The sequence below is a fragment of the Belonocnema kinseyi genome, chromosome 8, assembly GCF_010883055.1.
Source record: "Belonocnema kinseyi isolate 2016_QV_RU_SX_M_011 chromosome 8, B_treatae_v1, whole genome shotgun sequence".
NCBI classification, from domain to species: domain Eukaryota; kingdom Metazoa; phylum Arthropoda; class Insecta; order Hymenoptera; family Cynipidae; genus Belonocnema; species Belonocnema kinseyi.
In genome coordinates, this window is record NC_046664.1 from 141,264,404 (window position 1) to 141,283,455 (window position 19,052).

At 38.0% G+C, this 19,052-nt stretch overlaps 1 protein-coding gene across 2 annotated transcripts in view; it reads right to left on the reverse strand.

Moving 5' to 3' along the window:
* Positions 1-19,052, reverse strand: part of LOC117177864 (FH1/FH2 domain-containing protein 3) — a 917,724-nt gene that overhangs the window by 310,561 nt on the left and 588,111 nt on the right. For both annotated transcript variants that reach the window (XM_033368897.1, XM_033368896.1), the window contains exons 6-7: positions 14,590-14,695; positions 11,954-12,467 (exon numbers count right to left, since the gene is read on the reverse strand). In XM_033368897.1, the coding sequence (XP_033224788.1) occupies positions 11,954-12,467; positions 14,590-14,695 (620 nt within the window). The remainder of the gene's footprint in view (positions 1-11,953; positions 12,468-14,589; positions 14,696-19,052) is intronic.

Consider the following 19,052-nt stretch of genomic DNA (forward strand, 5'->3'; position numbering starts at 1 on the left):
ATTCTATACTTAAAACAAAGCATGAACTTATTATTATTTCTAACGTTTCTTCTCTGTTTATTCCTGATCTGGCAAAATTAATATTTATAAACATAAGCATTAAATACACACCTTATAACTAATCGGTTCGCTTCTATAGCATAACCTTCCTCGCTGCGCCTCGCTTCGTCTCGCATGCAATCCGCACTTTTCTCGCTATGCCACGCATTACCAGGCTCTGTCTCCGCGGCTAACATCCAATACTTAACTACTATTTACAATATTTACAGTTTTCTTATATCTACTTTCTCTCCTATTTAAAATCCTTCCTTCTCCATTCCTCTTCCTCCTTCCTTCTCTTCTTCTCCATCTTACCCAACACTCCCTTAACCCATGCTACTGCCCTCTTGACCCTCTTTCGTGCAACAATACCTCCATGCTAATCCCACTTCTTTTCACATCTTCACACTCCTCCAAAAAGTGCTCAACTTTTGCATCCCCTTTCCCGCCCAATTCACACATTCCCTTCTCTCCCTTGGCATAATCCACACCTAGTTCCCGTTAACCATTGACTGTATCATTCTGCCTTCTCTTTCTCCATGCCCTTCGTTTGAATCAGCTCGTATACCTTCCTTCCTTCCAAGTGCATCCTTCTCACTTCATCCATTTGCAATCCATTCGTTCTAAAATACATTTCTCTTTCCACCTCCATCTTTGCACCACTACGTCTGATCTCCTTCTTCCACCAACACTCCCTTCCCTTTTATGTGACCATCCACTCCCCCATTCCTTCGAAACAGGAAGCCCAGACCTCTTCATCATCTCCTGCAGAGCCTCTTCGCTCTTTGCTAGCAGCACTATGTCATCTGCAGAGGCGATCAAAATTGCAAAAAGCGTTGGACTAAGCGTAAACCCTTGCCTCAAACCTTTATCCACTCAGAATCCCTCAGAGATTCCCTCCCCTCCTCTCACCCTATCTTTCGTCTCCTCATATACCTTTCTTACCCTCTCGATCAGGCTCCTCTTCACTCCCCTCTCTTCCATTGCCCCCCACAACCTCCCCTATCCACCGAAGGGAACGCGCCCTTTAGATCGACAAAAAACGCGTACACTTTGAAACCCTTTTTGGTTAGTTCTCTATCCACATGCAAGACGTAAATATTGTATAATAAGGCCCGCCTGCGTCTCGGGCAATATTCCTTTACACTCAACATTCTTTTTCACCTTTCTCTTTATTATTTTACATTCCCTATCCCACTAAAACTTCACAATTCCTTTCCTCTTCTTCCTAAATACTTCCTTTTGCACACAACCTTTCACTTGTTCTTTGAGATCCTCCCATATCTCGTCCACCGATACCCCTTCGAAACTTACGTTTTCTAACTGCTCCTGATACTTCTCAATCGCTTCCCTCGTCCATAGTAACCTCACCCCTAAGGACCTTTCTTCCCCACCCTGCCTTTCGCCAGTCTCCATTGTATCCAAAAACTTAGTGGCTGATGGTATGACTCCACCCTCCCTTACTCTGCGAATTTTCCTATCTCCTCCCACCCTTACATATTCATAATCACATAGTCTATCACCGATACATCCCTCGTACTGACATGCGTGTATTCTCCCTCATCGTCCCCTTTTAACATATCATTCGCTACCGCCCACCCTCTTTCCTCCGTCCAGTCTCATAGAATCTCCCCCTCTTTATTTATTATCTTATCCTCTGATTTCGTTTCGATGCCCTCCATTTCCCGGTACAGGCCCCTTTCCGCCCAATTCTCGTATTAAAGCTCTTCCTTTCCTCTTTACTTTGACCGCCTCCGGCAGCCTCCACCTATACCCCCTTGGCAACTTTCGCTCTACTCTAGCCCATTACTTCCTCTCTGCACACGTCTCTACGAGTCCAATTACGTCAAATTCCTGAATATACCTGCAGAAATCCTTATCTTTCTTCTTTATCTCTGCTACGTTTCAGTAAAGCACCTTTAAGACTCCTCCATCCTGCTTTACTCCCACCCCCCCCCCCCAAATTCCCACGGAAAAAGTTCCCCTGCACTTCCTTCAGCACCTCCTTCTCCTCGTCCAATACCTCTTTCCTTCCTCGTCAAATCTTGACCGATAAAAACCTTCTTGTCCTTTATTCTATTTTTGTTACGCATTACCCCCAATTTTTCTTCCCAGCTTTCCAATTCTACCACCGCCACTTTATTCTCCTTTCTCCCCGCCATCCTAACTTTTTCTACCTTGCCTTCAACCCACCCTATGCTCTGTAGCAACGGTTCCACCCCCTTCCTTTCTTTCTCGCTCTTTAGCTCTTTCTCGTCTATCATAATCTCCACCTTCTACCAAATACCTTGCTTCTCGACCTCCACCCTGTCAACGGCTTCCATCCTCTTTTCTTTCCCTTTTCCTCTGCAAGAGATCCTCCCCCTCACTTGCACTGGACGTTCTCTCCCTTTCCTGATCGCTTCCTTCGCATCGAATCTTCCCCTTCCCTGGCGCACCACTCGACACCGGGCCACGCACAGCTGGCCGTCGTGTCCTTCTGACACGACAGATGTCTCTTAAGGCTGCTGTCGCTTGCAGCCCTGAAATTTCATGTTCTTTGCCCTATTTCACCCATCATATCCCCGACAGATATCCTTTTCTCATCCCTATTATCCCTTAACTCTACGAAAACCACCCTTATCCGCCATGAAGGCCCAAACTCCTGATCACAAGACTACCCCGCTCCCTTGCAAACCTAAACTCACTTTCCCTACTTAGACAAATTCCACCTCCCCCCCCGCACTATAATGTAAATTAATTTTTATCTTCCAAATGTACCCCTCACAGCCGTGCTCATCTACTAGACTTCCACCCTCACATTCCACTAACACCTTCCACACAAACTTCGGAAAAACTTCTCACCGCCTGTCACTGCACACTTTCTCACTACCTCTAACCAACATGCAAGTCAACTTTTCTGCTACACTTGCGGCATGTATAGAAATCCAGTATTTGCTTCTCAGATCATACATAATTTTTATTTCCCTTCATGAGCAGTTTGTATGTGGCCCTCCAATAACTTGTAATAATCTTCAGTGGCAAGCACATAATTTTCGTTTTCTCTTTTAAAATCACATGTTATTTACTACCTATTCTTAAAAGTGGAATAGAAAAAATTTGGAAAGTGTAGTAAAATTATTTAAAGAATCTGAGGTAGTGCATTCAAAAAAATCTTCTTCCTGTCCACAGACTGCTGAAAAACATTAACGCTCATTTAAATTGCATTTTGTGGAGTTGGAAGAAACTAATTATCGTTTGATTGGCGACATTCTGAAATAAACTCTAGAATTTGTTTTGCACCTGCATGTACATATTACAATATGCTGTCTGGGTTTCAAAGAAAGACATTTCATATTAGGAACGTCATAGTACCAACGCAATAAATTTCAGGGATATAAATAAAAAAATATCATATTCTATTCTAGGACGAATATATTTTTGTATTGACTCACTGTTCTGTTTCAATTTTCTGATTAAGAGTAGTATTTTTCGCCCTAAACACTTCATACGTATTTCTAAGTTAAAATATAATTGGTAAACATGATAACAGAATAAATTATTTCTATGGAAAATAACTTTGTCGCGAGAATTCAAAAGTTAATATTTTGGTAAATAATAAAAGCGCGAAACCGCTTTTGGAAAATTAATACTCTGAGAATGAAAATTCAACATTTTATCTGCAATGTTTCGGAAATTATATAAAACTCTGTTCAGTTATCACTCATATCCGCTATTCTTGAATTATTTCCGTGATCTATATAAAACTTATTTTTTGCATGTAGTATTAAAAGATGTACGCATTTCAAACATAATAATGAAATAAAATAAGGTAATTAACAGTTAACTTAATCTGAAATATAAATATACCTATCCTTTCAACTCATTTTTATTGAAATAAAGTTAGTCTAATATCCGGAAAGGCCTATGACCATTAGACAAGTTGGCCGATCGTTAGGCTACTCAGCAGGCAAAAAATTAAAGATGTCCTAGGGACATCTTTGGAACATCCCGAAGACGTCTTTTATGAAATGTCTCTTGTTTATTCTAGGGGTGATTTTAAAACGTCTAATCTCTTTAAGAAAAGTGTCCCGGGAACGTTCATGTCTTTAAGTTGTCGTTAGGTCATCTTCAATACATTTGAAATTTAAGAGATTGACATTTAAGAGTAGGTAAATCCGTCTATTCGGCGTCATAAAATAGACTTATAAAATGAAACTTAAAATATGAATTTAAAACCATTCTCAATATTATTCCTCACTTCACAATTACTATTTGTTGCAAACACTTATAACCAGAAACAAACAAAAATTAATCATTTCAAATAAGCGCGCCAAGCGTAACTAATTTAATTGTCAGTGGTGTCTTAACGCGAATACCTCTAACATACTTGGTATCGATTTCTGTTTATCTTTAGGATTTTTAAATTGACACATGGCGTTACGCCACCTTAAATACACAGAAATGAATACCTTGCATGCCAGAGATATTAGCGTTCTAAAACAACTAACAGTCTGCCAGTCGTTGACATAGCGCATTTGTAGTACAAAAAGATATCAATATCAAGGTGTATTTACACGCCTGTCGTATGAAGAAGGAAAATGTATCTTCCTATCACTCTACCATGGCTTGATGTAATGCATGTATCTCACTTTCAATTTAACACCCAACAGGAAAACAGAGAAAAACATAAAGTGAGATAAATGCGTGGCATTGTAACATGATAGAGTGAGATGAAGATACATATTCCGTCTGCGTATGACCGGCATGTAAATACACCCTTAGGAGCATTATCTCCATTGTCTTATTCTATCATATGTTTCGGGACGAGAAAGGCGATAGTTAATGATCGAGAAGTCCAGACGTGCAGATGTGCCATTCATTATAAATCACAAGATGTCATAAGATGATCATAAGATCATAAGAGACACAGTCTTACTTCTATGATGGTCTTCTTATATGTTTGCCTCAAATAAGGCTGATGTCTGAAATTCTATAATAATTATGTATTAAAAATAGCGACTAAGGGTCCTTAATCTTAAACAAAACCTATTTATGTCTAATCCTTGGTCTTTTGTATTTGAAAGAAGCCCCACTTGGTGTTCGACCTGAGTTTCTTTTATTGCAAAGGAAGTGTGTTCTGGGTGTGATTTGATCTATAAGAAAGGCTTTATTGAGGTTATAGTTAGCATCTCTTTTAAAATTATAAAGTGAATTGATGTAAGCCCACAAAAATGGCTACAGATACTACTTTTAAGATTATGCAGCGGCTTAGTGTTAGCCCATTGCCTAGCCAACAACTGGTTTCTAAACCATCCAAGGGCTTGCTGTTAGCCAATATTATCACTACCAACTATTTTCAAGGCTAAATTGGATCTAACATGTAGTTACATAAGAAGTTCGTTTGAAAGATTTCAAGCTATGCTAGTTTTTAACAGAGTTGATCTTCTTTGAGTTACACCTTGAAACAAGCCCACTCTTGGTTCCAAGTCGAGACTTTCTTCTGTGTATTATTGATTATGGCAGATATTGAAGATTCTAAAATGTTCCACTGTGTGCATACAGTTGATAACTTGAAACGGTTCAGTATAAAAATACTAACAAGTTATTAATTCTGATTGTATCAAAACCTTCTGGTGGAAGAAGTTTCCTTCAACCCATCAGCATTTGGCCCGTATTTTCACCTCATATTTAAAGTCGGAAGAGCCGATTCCGGAGTGGTTGGTGGAAGGGTGCACAATACTCCTGCCGAAAGTAGGCAACTTAGCTAATCCGAAGAATTACAGGCCAATCACTTGTCTGAACACACTGATAAGATATTCACAGCTATTCTAAACGATAGGATTGTTTGGGCAATTGAATCTGTGTGGCAAGAAATGTATAAACAACAAGGCTCAAAGAAAGGAATAGCGGGACGTCGGGATAACCTGCTCATCGATAAATGTGTCTGCAAAGATGCAGCATTCTACCAGCGCGACCTATCGATGGCCTGGATTGATTATCGGAAAGCTTTCGATTTGACCTCCTATAGACTTATCACCTGTCTTTTGAAAAGCTTAAACGTTCATCCGCAAATTGTTAGTTGCATAGAGAGATTGATGCCGCCTTGGAAAACCAGATTTACCATCTTATATGGAAAAAATCATGTGATAACTAACAAGGTCACCTTTCAGAGAGGTGTCTTTCAGGGCGACACCATGAGCCCAGTCCTCTTTTGCCTTGCACTATTGCCACTATCTCTATCACTTCGCCATTCCGACGGGTAGCTGTGCGGTAAACCTGCAGATCGCAAGTACAAGGTCACTCATGTATTTTATATGGACGATCTTAAGATCTATGCTAAAAATAGAGAGCAACTGCATCTAGCTCTGGGGATTGTCGAACGATATACTAAGGAAATTGGAATGGAATTTGGGTTAGACAAATGCGCCAAGGTTTATTTGAAGCGAGGAAATCTTAATGGCATCCCTGAAGATCCTAAGCTCGTTGATAGAAGCCCCATACGACACCTTTGCGCTGGAGAGACTTATACATACCTGGGCGTGCCACAGAGCCGCATTCAGGATGTGACATCTAAAAAGGATACTCTCCGAAGCAGATACAAACGTCTCATCTGACAGATTTGGTCTTCCGAACTGTCGGCGAGGAACAAAGTATCTGCAACTAACATGCTTGCCGTCCCGATAGTACTCTATTTATTTGGAGTAGTTCCATGGACGAAGAACGAGCTCAGTTAATTTGATATCGGGACAAAAAAGGTTATGCACATGAACAATAGGATGCATCTTAAGTCTTCTGTTTCAAGACTGTACATCTCACGCCGTCAAGGTGGTCGCAGAATATTGAGTCTTGAACGTGTTCACAACAGGATTATTCTGGCTGCTAAAACACTCGGACTTAACTTCAGTATTAGGGGTGAGCAAAATGCATCAAATCATATCTATCTCGAATACTGACTCCTGACAGCTCGGATTAAGAAAGCACAAGAGAAAAACCTTCGTGAACAGCTTCTCGATAAGAGGATGCACGGTATCTTCCACAGAAATGTGGAGGATCAGTCAATGTCTTGTGAGCTAACGTTTGCTTTCCTTAAATCGCCCGGATTGAAGTCTGGTACAGAGGGTTTCATTTTTGCATGCCAAGACGGTGTCATTTCTACCTTAACATACCGTCGCCACATTTTGAGCCAAGACATTCCCGATGATAGCTGAAGGGCGTGCCATGCACACCCCGAGCATTTATTTCACATACTATCTAGTTTTCTCTCTCATTCGGGAACGACCTACATCCAAAGGCACAATGCGGCACTAAGAGTGCTTTATTACTATTTTTGTCACTCTTACGGCATTAACCTCGATAACGCTCCTCCAAATTCTCTTAGGGAAATCGAGTCAATTGTCGAGAATGGGAAGTGCCGCATATACTGGAACTTTATATTCTCGACAATTGTTTCTGTTGCATAGTCGAGGCCAGGCATGGTGCTTCTTGACTTTGAGAAGCGAACCATGTTCGTTATCGAATTTTCGGCACCAGCTGACAAAAACATCATAGCCAAGAAGAATTACAAGAAAGAGAGGTATAGAGATCTTATGAAGGAGTTGCAACGACCAAACCCGGAATATTCTGTTGAACTAATCGTCCTTATCATCGGCGCTCTTGGAGGTGCCAAGCTTTCACTCGTTAGTAGCCTGAAAAGCATCCCTGCGTGTCTACAATATGCTAAAACACTTGCGGGGAAAATGCAGAAAGCGATAGTTCTTGGATCCGTGGTCTCAGGGTACACGAAACTTTTGCCGGATCGTCGTATTGATTCAGTTACAGATTGTAACCACCTATCTCACAGTTATGAGACCTGGGTGTGGCTGAAATTTTACCGCGATTTCACTGGGAGCGGGTGAAATTTTTCAGATTAGCACCCTCTCCCGGCGAAATCCTGCGGTTGGCCTTATGACAAATTTTTAATATAATAGTAATAATATCCATATTATATACACCTGAAAAAATATAATATCAAAGTCGACGCAGGCATCGACGCATGCGAAATCACGCGAAACATTAAAATCGCCCATTTCTTTCAAAAAGGGATTGATATATGAATAGAAGACCAGGAACTTTTCCGAGGCTTTTAAATTGTCAATCATCGTGCTGCAGAAAGCCTAATAAAACTGACCTTCGAGTCGTTCATTTTCAGTTTACACACAACTTACACTGGTAATCGTGCACCTTTTATTTTGCGGCTCCCGAACGGTAGGTATGGTGGGGGTAAATTTCTAGCTTGATCTGGCAGCACTGGACTAGATGGGCAGTCGGCGCTAATCACCATAAGCCATAATCCAGGAATTGCGTTCGCCAGCGATAACAAAGTCTTTCAGGTGGCCTTAAAATATTTGTAATAAATTTAAAAATTGTACCTTGATAAGTTTTATTAAATATTTTTTTTTCAATGCATAGAACCATCGGCCAATTTGCTCGCGGTGCGATCTGGTTCCGGTTCTGGTTGCGCGTTTAGGTTTCTCTCTATTTTCAACAGTGGTGATTTTGTCAGTGCCACAATCATCGCTGATCACAGCTAATCATAGCGGTCGATAAAATGAAATGACTCGTCAGATGTTGCCAGCTGTCTTGAAAAAATACTCGAGTACCTCATGCAGGCCTCGTGTGTTGTTGTTGTCAAGTTTTCAATTAAAAATGGCCCCAAAACCCCAAACTTGAATGGAGGATGCAGAATCCATCATCATATACGAAAACAACAGTACCAGCAATCGTGGCTAAAACCAGTGCTCAGTCTGCATGAACCGGACCGTCAATCGTAATCATAATCACAACCAAGAATAGCTCGTTTGAATATGCCTTTACTGTGATGCAGCCCATTGAAGTACGTGAGGTAAGGGAATGAATAGGCGTCGATTGCCCTCATCTTGTTCGACGAGTTAAGAGAACTCTTCAAATTTAATCTGAGTCTTGAATTGAAGGCATTTATTAGACTTTTCGTAACTATCGTATGCTGAGCAACGTTTGATTCAAGAATCCTCAAATCCAGAATAACCAATCGCCCTCAGCTATTGACTCGATGCTATTCTGGAAATCTTTCTCTAGCTAAGTGGTGCCTAATTCTCCTCAGGTTAAATGGGCTGTTTGGCATTTATCTAGTCTGAACTCTATGTGGATATCATTGGAAAACGACTTTGTGACATCGATCACTTGCTACAATTTATGGTCTGAACTAAAGTATAATTTGAGGTGATGCATTTACAGAAGATGGCTCACTTGATGACCGTTCTTATTATCATTATTTAAAACAAATAAGACATGCTATTTAGTATTTTTCTCAATCGCTTAATGGATCCTTGTGTTGCAAAGGATCATCAAAAGACTGAAAAAGTTAATGATGCGTCGGCAAATTTGTCATATTTATAAGTTTCAAGCAAATAGTCATATGATATGGAAGGAACTGCGTGATTTTAGTCACTGTATGCCATGTGCAATGTACTGAAGATATAGGATGATAACTTAGATAAATTACCATCATCCTGCGTGTGCTTGAGTCAACCTCTTTCAACTCATCGATGATCCATTTTACCACACCAAACATGAAGAGCAGTATAGGAACGGACAGAATATTGATTGTGAGGATCTTATTTTTCCCAGATAATTCGGTGAATATATTTTAGATAGTATGTTAACAAGTTCTTTGGACTTGACAAATCTCGGGTCTTAGGGATAAGTACCATGCGGCCTTCTTCTAACGACTGCAAGCTCTTTTGTTTCCTAGGATTCTTATGTCTCTTCGAATTAGAGTCTCTTTATTATAAGCTTTTTTCGTCACTTGTTTATCTTTCATTCTCCTCAAATGCATAAACCATCTTAACATTTCATACCTGTCAAATATTTTATCATTTACACATACCTATCTTTCCATCATTAGTTAATAGACTGCCAAGATATATTTACCTATTAACTTATTCTATTCTTTCATCACTAAGTATGATATTGCACATTCTTTTCTCACCCTTCCCTTCAAACATCATTATTCATGTTTTATTTGCGTTGATTTTAACCCTTCGTTTGCATGGTGGGTCTTTATGGCACAATTCCTTTTTTCTATTTCAAGGTATGTGTTTGAATAACTAATTGTTTAAAAAATATAAAGTTTCAAATAATAAAGTAGTTTCTTGCAATTTATTTTATAGATTCAAGAGAATAACTGTGATTTTCTCCATTTCCTAATCATAAAAATAACACTGAACAACCTCTCACAGACATGAAAGACCCACGATACTGACCACGTATATGAAATTCACCGTGCGGACGAAGAGTTAAGACTCATGTTCCTCATACATATATTCATTCTGTTTAACATTATTAGAAAAACTTTGACTGACTCTGTCATAACAATCTTATCATCTGCAAACGCTAACCCGCGCACCATTTAAGTCCCGAAATTCAGGCCTTGTTCATTGAAGAGTGCCATTCTTGAACACTTGTCCATGCATATGATAAGTAGCCATGAAGACATAACGCATCCTTGTTTAGCACGTTGCATACTATCATATCAGTCACTTAGTTTATCATTAACCCTTACATTTGCTTTGCTACCTGCGCATATTATTTGTATTGCTTGTAGAAGCCATCCATTGAGTCCATACTCTTTTAGGACTTTCCAAAGTTCACTTCTATCTTTCGGGAATACATCCACTTTAAGGCTGTCATATATTTTCTTCTATCATTTCAATTACCCTATCAATAGGTATTTTCGAGTGTATTTTACTTACGATTGTTAGTAACCTGATACCTCTATAAGCATTGCAGTTGCTTTTATATCCTTTTCTTTTATATATTGAAACGATAATATCCTTTTTCCAGTCATCTGGAGGTTTTTTCCAGATGATACATAAATTTATTAACCCGCACAAGATGTGAGGTATGTATTTACCACTGTATTTAAGCCATTCAGCGTTAATATTGCCTACGCCAGAAGAATTGCCATTCTTTAGGTTCCTAATTATATCCTAATCTAACTAATTATATTCATAATTTGAACAGAATCGTACGACAACATTTTTATTTTATTTCAGAGTAGTAACAAATTCAACCGTATTCTTTAAGAAGACAGGATTAAATGATTTTAAAGAACCTTAGTTCCCAATTTATTACATTCAAGTGTGTTCTTACATTCTCATCTGCGAGAATACCGTCATGATTTTCGAAATAATTTGTTTTCAATCTCAAACCCTAAAAATACACGTCGTACAAGATAAAAGAAAGAAATAACAAATGATTTTATACTGATTTCTTATACTAATTTAATTGTATATTATATAAATTACTCATCCCTAGAATTTTCTTGGAAAATCAAAAATTCAAATTTCAACAGCATACAGGGATAAACTCCAGTGCGAAGCACGAGATATGTGATGAGACTGTGTTCTTCAAGGCCATAGGAACTTTAGCAAAAAAGAATTCACAATTACCAAATCACTGTTGTCGATTCCACTTTTAGTTTTAAGAAGTCTATGCACAAAGATCGAGCACGTAGCAGGAGGTATATACATTATGGAGCGCGAAGCGCGAGATTAATATATATCATCGACCTTATTATTTTTATGTCTGTCTTTCCAATTGGGAACATCATGATGATTTTAGCAAAATTTATGTAAAACAAATTTAATAAACAAATGAATTATAATCTTAAGAGAATTTGTCTAAAGTATAATATTGTTTCCATTCAAATTGCTTGCAATGTAACTTCAAAAAAGGTGTAATTACATATATTACAAAGCGGTTTGTACTGATTCCGATTCAAAATTTAATGAGAATGAAAAAATATTGTTGTAAACACCCTCTCATACATTGAAAGCTGCTTCATTTTCATATTAACAAATTAAAATTAAAATAAAGTAATAAAATATTAGGTATATAACTTTTTATTATTTACCTAATGTTGTCATCGAGCTGTTTAATTGGTGAGTCTCCATCATTGCCATCCTCATGATGTAACACAGCTTCATAGATTTGAAATTGTCTGAGTAGGTCTAGATCCGTACCCTGCTTTGACATATATCTTTGGATGATACCTTCAATGCCCTGTTCTTCGAGACAGTCAACTTGATCGTAATACGTATCCTGATCTGGTATACGATTCAAACACTTGTTAATAATATTCATGGCATAAATGAGGAGTTCTGTATCCGCAGCATGAAAATCTTCTAGCAACTTTATCACGTTTTTCCAGGGTATCATTCCACGAGTGCTGTCTACGGACCTTATAGCTCTCACCAGAAGCAAACTGTTTGCTTCTACGTATTCAATAAAAACAAGAAGTAATTTCAGCGCAGTTTTTACAACCAATCGAAAGGGACTAGCGATCAGCGTATACAGCCATTTCACGGAATGACTGTGTTCAATTACTCCATTCATTCCATCGACATATAGCATCACCTGGCCCAGGGCTATTGAGGAAAAGAAAAAATGACAAGATGTAATATTTTTTCACATAAGAAGGTCATTAGAGAATTATATTTTACACGCACACATATAAATAAAAAATAGGTTAAACGACTACTGCAAGTGTAGATGCAGTAGATGCAATTACCATCCAAAACAATGACACTGACTCTAACATGGCCACACATGTTAGGGTCGTTAGACGTGACTATAGGTGTGATTTAGCACGGATTAACTAAGAACCAGTTTCATTTTTTTGATGGCATTCGCTTCCAGGAACACCCTGCAGTAGGCTTTACATGCATTTTATATACAGTAAGGAAAAATTCTTAGTAGTCATATTCGTGAGTACCACAGAGACATTCTGTGACGTTCTTGTCGGCTGGTGCCGAAGATTGGATACTGAGCATGGTTCGTTTTTCAAAGTTCAGAAGAACTATATCAGACATCGCATGCGCAACGGAAAGAATTTTCGAGTATATAAAGTTCCAGTTTATTTGTCACTCTTCATTTTCGAAAATGAATATATTGTCCGAGGAGGAGTCCGATTATAATTATAATTATAATTATAACTACTAGTGCCGAGTCGTCACTTTGGATGTGCGTCATTAACACGTGTATTGGACAGCTAGATAGTATGTGTCCTAGATGATCGGGGTGTGCACGACACACTCTGCGTTCGTCATTGGGAATGTCTTAGCTCGAAATATGGCGATGGTGTACTAAAATGAAATAATACCCCCTTGATATGCTAAAATTAAACCCTCTGTGGCCGACTTTAATCCGGGTGATTTCTGGAAATTGAATGTTAGCTCATATGACATCAACTGATCCTTCACATTTATGTGGAAGATAACGTGAATCCTATGATTGAAGATATGTTTGCTGAAGTCTTTCTCGTGTGCTCTTTTGATTGAGGCATTCAGGAGTGAGTACTCGAGATGGATAATGTTTGATGCATTTTACAAACTCCTGATATTTAAATAAAGCCCAAGTATTTCAGTAGCCTTCTCTTCGCTGGTTTGTACATAAACTCTTTTGCCCAATTTTTTAGTAGTCTGTCAATTTTATGAAGAGAGTCTCCTTCATTTTCGAATGTATGTTCTAAACCCAAAATGATCCTTTTGTGAAGACATTCGAGATTCAGCATTCCAGAACCAACTTGAAGTCGTTAGATGTAAAATCGCGGAACGGACAACTTTACGCGCATGCTTTTGTTCGCGTGCATAACCTTTTATAATCCGATGTCGGATATGAGCGTCCTTAGCTCCTCGCCGATATTTCAGAGGACCAAATCTGTCGGATATGACGTTTGTGCCTGCATCGGAAAGCCCTCCTCAAAGATGTAACGTTCTGAATGCGGATCAATGACTCTTCAGCACCAAGATGTTGTATAGCGCTTCTGTCGACGAGCTCAGGGTCTTCGGGGGTGCCATTAAGTTGGCTCAGTTGAAATGACCTCTCTGAAAGTTTATGTTGTGATTCGACACACGATGTTTGCTACATGCGATAATAAGTATGGTTTTCCAAAGCAGCAACAATCTCTCTTTGCATCCCACTATGTGTCAATGTACCTTTAAGGTTTCCAACATACAGAAATCTTTCCGGTAGTGAATCTAGACCCAATTCTTCGACCAATCTTTTCATTTAGGATAGCTGCAAATATCGTATACTAATGTTCACACATGTTACTGGCATGTAGTTACCTAGGATTAACATGTCGCCTTTTTTCGACAGAAGTATAGTGGGTCTTCACACCATCCAATGCGGAAAGGGCGTATCTGAACTTTGACTTGTTGAGTGTGTGATGGAAGAGCCTTATTTCGTGGAAGATGTTTCGGACATTTTCTGTAAATGACCTACCAGATGTTAGGAAGTCAATCACACGCTGCACATACAATGCATTCTCTCTTGCCCATTTAATCTTCTTGTGCAATTTTTGAAAAACTAAGAAAGCAATAAAAATTCATTGTTTGCAAAAATATTTAAAATTCCCTTCCAGTGTCCAAACGTCGACTAAGTTTCACAAAGGTGCCCAGACTTTTGCGTTCGATTTATTTAAGGTTCTTCATGAAGATGTACATATATTTACAATTTTACATATTGGCTAGCTATTTATGCACTTACCACGTAGTATGTAATTTTGGTAATTTTGATCGGCCTCATTTCCAACTTTGATGAGACACGCCAAGCCATCATTCTGCACGAATTCATGAACGAGATCTTTATCGTCCTATAAGGAATTTTAAATAATTAGATACTGTATCAACAACCTTAACATAATCTCGACAGAAAGGGTATTCGTTTAATAGTTTACTATCTTATTGTTAGTGTTTATTTTCAAGTACCTTCAGCTGCTTCAACATTTATTTTCAAGCTTTTCCGTGCAATTATTAGAAGAATAGGTAGCACATTGTAATCTTTTTCGAAATTATATATCAAAGTTGTAGAAGTTTACATCGAAATGACCTGCCAGCATACGTTTCTCTTAAACTTCACAATCCTTCTAAAATAAAAAAAAATCATATATAAAGTGTTTTAGGGATTATTTTAACCTTAGAAATTTAAGTAGCACTTCGCATCTTTGGCTAAAAATAGTATTTTGTGATAAAAGGATGGAAGTTTGCCTTGATTCCTTTTTAATTTAAAAGAATGTATTCCTTTAGGTCATATTCATCTAAAGTTCTAGGATTTTGAGACAGAATTTCGTAAATGGGTCCACTGTCAGTCGAGTGAAGGGGTGGCAGAACGATTTAAATGCAACGTTTTTTAAAACCATTTTTCAACGTATGCATTCTTTATATATTTTTCTACTTATCATTCGCAACGTATATTTGAAAAGAGTGAAACAACTCTCATGTAGATAAACTGCTACAAATATTCCGCTCATGACATCTGGTTAAGCGTGTGTTTCTGGAGAAAAATAAAACTTTCTCCTGTGAAACAAGATCGGTCGAAGTCATAGACGTTTTATAGATAAAAATGTCTTCATTTCCCTCTTCCATAATACCTAAACATGCTCATATTATACATACATATACATCTTTTAATGAAATTTGTACGGGTATTTTTAAAAAAAGCTGCGGGAAATGTATGGGAAATGCACGGGAATTTTATCGTAGGTTTTCGATGGACACCCTTTTGAATAGTAACGTATCCCTGTATATCGTGGGTATTTACGGCGTAGGCTAAATTACCATATCTCTCCATTACGTAGTGTAGCGCACTACAGGACAGCACGTCCCACGAATAACTACTGCGCAGCTGTATGTCCTATAAATACCACAGCAGTGTACGGCCGCTTTTAGATCTCTACTGCGCAGCCTTCTGTACAATATATATATATATATATATATATATATATATATATACTGCGCATCCCTAAGAATTGAAAAATTCCACTTCGCATACTTATTTATCGTAAATCTGTACCGCGCAGACCTTAACAGTGCAGGACTTTACTGTGCAGTTCAGTGTACCACAATCGTATACTGTGCATCTTTATGCTTTACATATATATACTGCGCATCTTTACGTACTGCCGGGCTTTACACCCCCTCTCCTACAACTCCTTAAAATTGTGCCTCCCTTTTGGTTATTGTTTTGTACTCGCACTCTTTGACCATGAAATTCCTAGGCTTATTATGCAATCTAGGGATTTGAAATGTAATTTTTATATGCTGATATTGTTACAAACCGTCCGGATACGTCATCAAATTGTACATGCAATCTATTTAAAATTAGAATTGCATAGCAACACTCATTTGAAATGGTAAGATTACCACAATTGCATATGCCGTTGCTACTCACCTCGTCTCCCAGTACGGTGTTTTGAAGTATATTCTGAGTGTTCGAGGAGGAGCCTTTGTGAGTAAACTGATGCGGAAAATGAAAAAACTTTTCAACGTAAAAGAATTCGCTATGTTCGCGTACAACACGTTGGTCCACAGAGAAACGGAATTTACTCCTTACGAATGATTTTACGTAGGAACTACACGGGTTCCCACGTCGTTTCTCTCTACAGAACACTGGAAATCTATATCTAATTATCTAGTATGCGTGGTGATAGATGTACGCAATGGAAAATTCGATTTGCGAAGTCATGTTCCATACAAGGTCGTAGGAGTAGACGATAATTATAATGTGATTCTAGAAAGCGAAGATGGATTACGATTTATGAAACATGCCGATAAGCTTAAGATTGTTAAAATTTAGGCCGGTTAAAATAATGACAGCAAACCCACAGAAATTAAAGCTAAAGCTTGAAAAGAACGAAAAAATTATCAATATTTTAAATTCGAATAGATTTAATAAAGTCAGAGTTAAAATAATTCCGGGGTAGTGAATCACTCAAATGTTTCTTTGTTTTTTTTATTTCTAAAACTTTCCCTAATTGAGTAAACGGGTAATAAAATTCACTACAAAATATATCAGATAGTTAATCTGAAGCCTCTCTGTTAAAGATATACAGAATTATTCATTCCGGAATGATTCTGGGGTGGGAATTAAAATCTTGGCCACCGTAACCCAAAAATAAGCAAACTGAAAATACCAAAACACATGCCGATGCTTTCTTTCATATATATTTACTGCGACTATCCTCAAATAGATCTTGTGCGGTAATAAAATGTAATTTAATTAAAGGTATGAGTAAAGTTTAAATGCTAAATTTGAATTAAGTAAATTAAGGACTATCTAAACGAAAACTTTTTTTATAGAGGGAAGAAAATAGAAGTAGAGCTATTCAATTATTTCAAAATGTACGGACCGCGGCTGTTGATTTTTCTGTGTTATTTATATGCGTCGACCAGCGTTGGACAGGGCGAACATCTTTACAGAATCACTCCCATTATCAACAGTACCGAAATCTACTACGAGAAGAAGGGACTCATAGAAGAAGTGTTAGTGCCTGGAGACTCACATTTTCATGGAGTACAAAAATATCAGAATTTCCTAGAGATATATAGAAGCAGAACCAAATATCTACTGGAGAAGTGCAAAGTGATACTTGGCGAAGACTGTAATAATATTTTCGAATCTTACCAATTGACTAGGAAATATCAAGTTGCTGAAAGTTGTTCGAAGGATATTCGACTCGAGATGGAATAACTGGAACGTGGGGCTGAAAAACTTCATCTCCAAAACCTACCGACGAACATTAGGCAAAGGAGAGCATCTCCGTTTCTGGGAGGAATAAACGGACTTGTTGCAGGACTTGTCACGTATGACGATAAGCAAATTTCAGAAGAAAAAATCAACGCAGTAAATGATGCGCAAATAAATTTATCACAACTTATTGGGCAGCAAACCCATGTTCTGAGAGATGATCTTGAGCAAATACATTGCAGAGAAAAAAATCAACAAAGACAGTTTAATCAGTTTAAACTTTATTTGACCAATACGGCAGTAATGTTCAATCAAATTAAAGAGTGTATGCTACAAATAACCTACACAAATTCTTTAAATCATCTATTAAGAAATATACAAACCGGATTATATGAATACACAAGATCAGCCGATCATTTCCTAGATGACTTACTGATGTCATATTCATTCAATACCCGTACCTCAATTAATATTTGCAACTAAATCTGGCTGGGCATATATAAATCCTAATTCTAGATATATCGCCGTAGACGAATCTTAATGAACTTACATCCTAATGACTGAAGATCAATTTTCGGAATGTAAGTACCTTCAGTGGTATCATCATTGCAAGGGAGATTATATCATCCACGAGAAGCCGACCAGGAAAACTTGCGAAAGTGAGCTGCTGCTATACCAAACACAAGGTACGTTTAAAATCTGCTATATCAAAACATCATACCAGAACAACCCATACTGGAGCAAAATTAAGACTTTAGAGGGATGGATTTACTTTCTCGTCAAAGAGGAATCAGCAGAATTATTCTGCCCAATGCAACCATTTATGAAACATAAGTTACCAAAATTGGGAATATCCCAACTAACTCCAGATAGTACATTGAAAACGGAGCCCGAAATTTCAATCCGTCTTTTAGTCAACATACATTCTACAGAATTCATTTATGAACCAAATCTGTATTTAGAGATAACAAAAATATCACCTGTTGTCGAATACAATAACAAGAAGATGAATATGACGGCATTTAAGCTTATATAATGCTTAAAAGAAGACGGTACCTGCCGAAAAAGTTAAAAAAAAAAAGAATCCCAATGGAAAATCGATAAGAATACAGAGGAATTCAGGATCGCAAGGCATTCCGTAAACATTATTTAACCCTGACTCATGGATCATACATTGGATTAGACTTATTAAAAATCGTGGGAATAATAACCTTTTTTTGTCACTCTAAAATCTCAATATTAATATTAGCCTGTGTCGCTTGTATGAGAAGAAGTGACATAGGAGGTTCAGTATTAGTGACATCAAACGCAGAACTCAAAGTTTCGAAGAACCCGAACTTCGAGAACTACACTAAGACCAACCGCGGGCAGGCATCCAATATATGAAGAGCGGTGCTTTACGACCCGGAGAAACATCAACACCAAGGTTTCTCTCAAGCCTAAAGATCTGGCTGAAATGGATGACGAGCTTCGTGGACATTTTT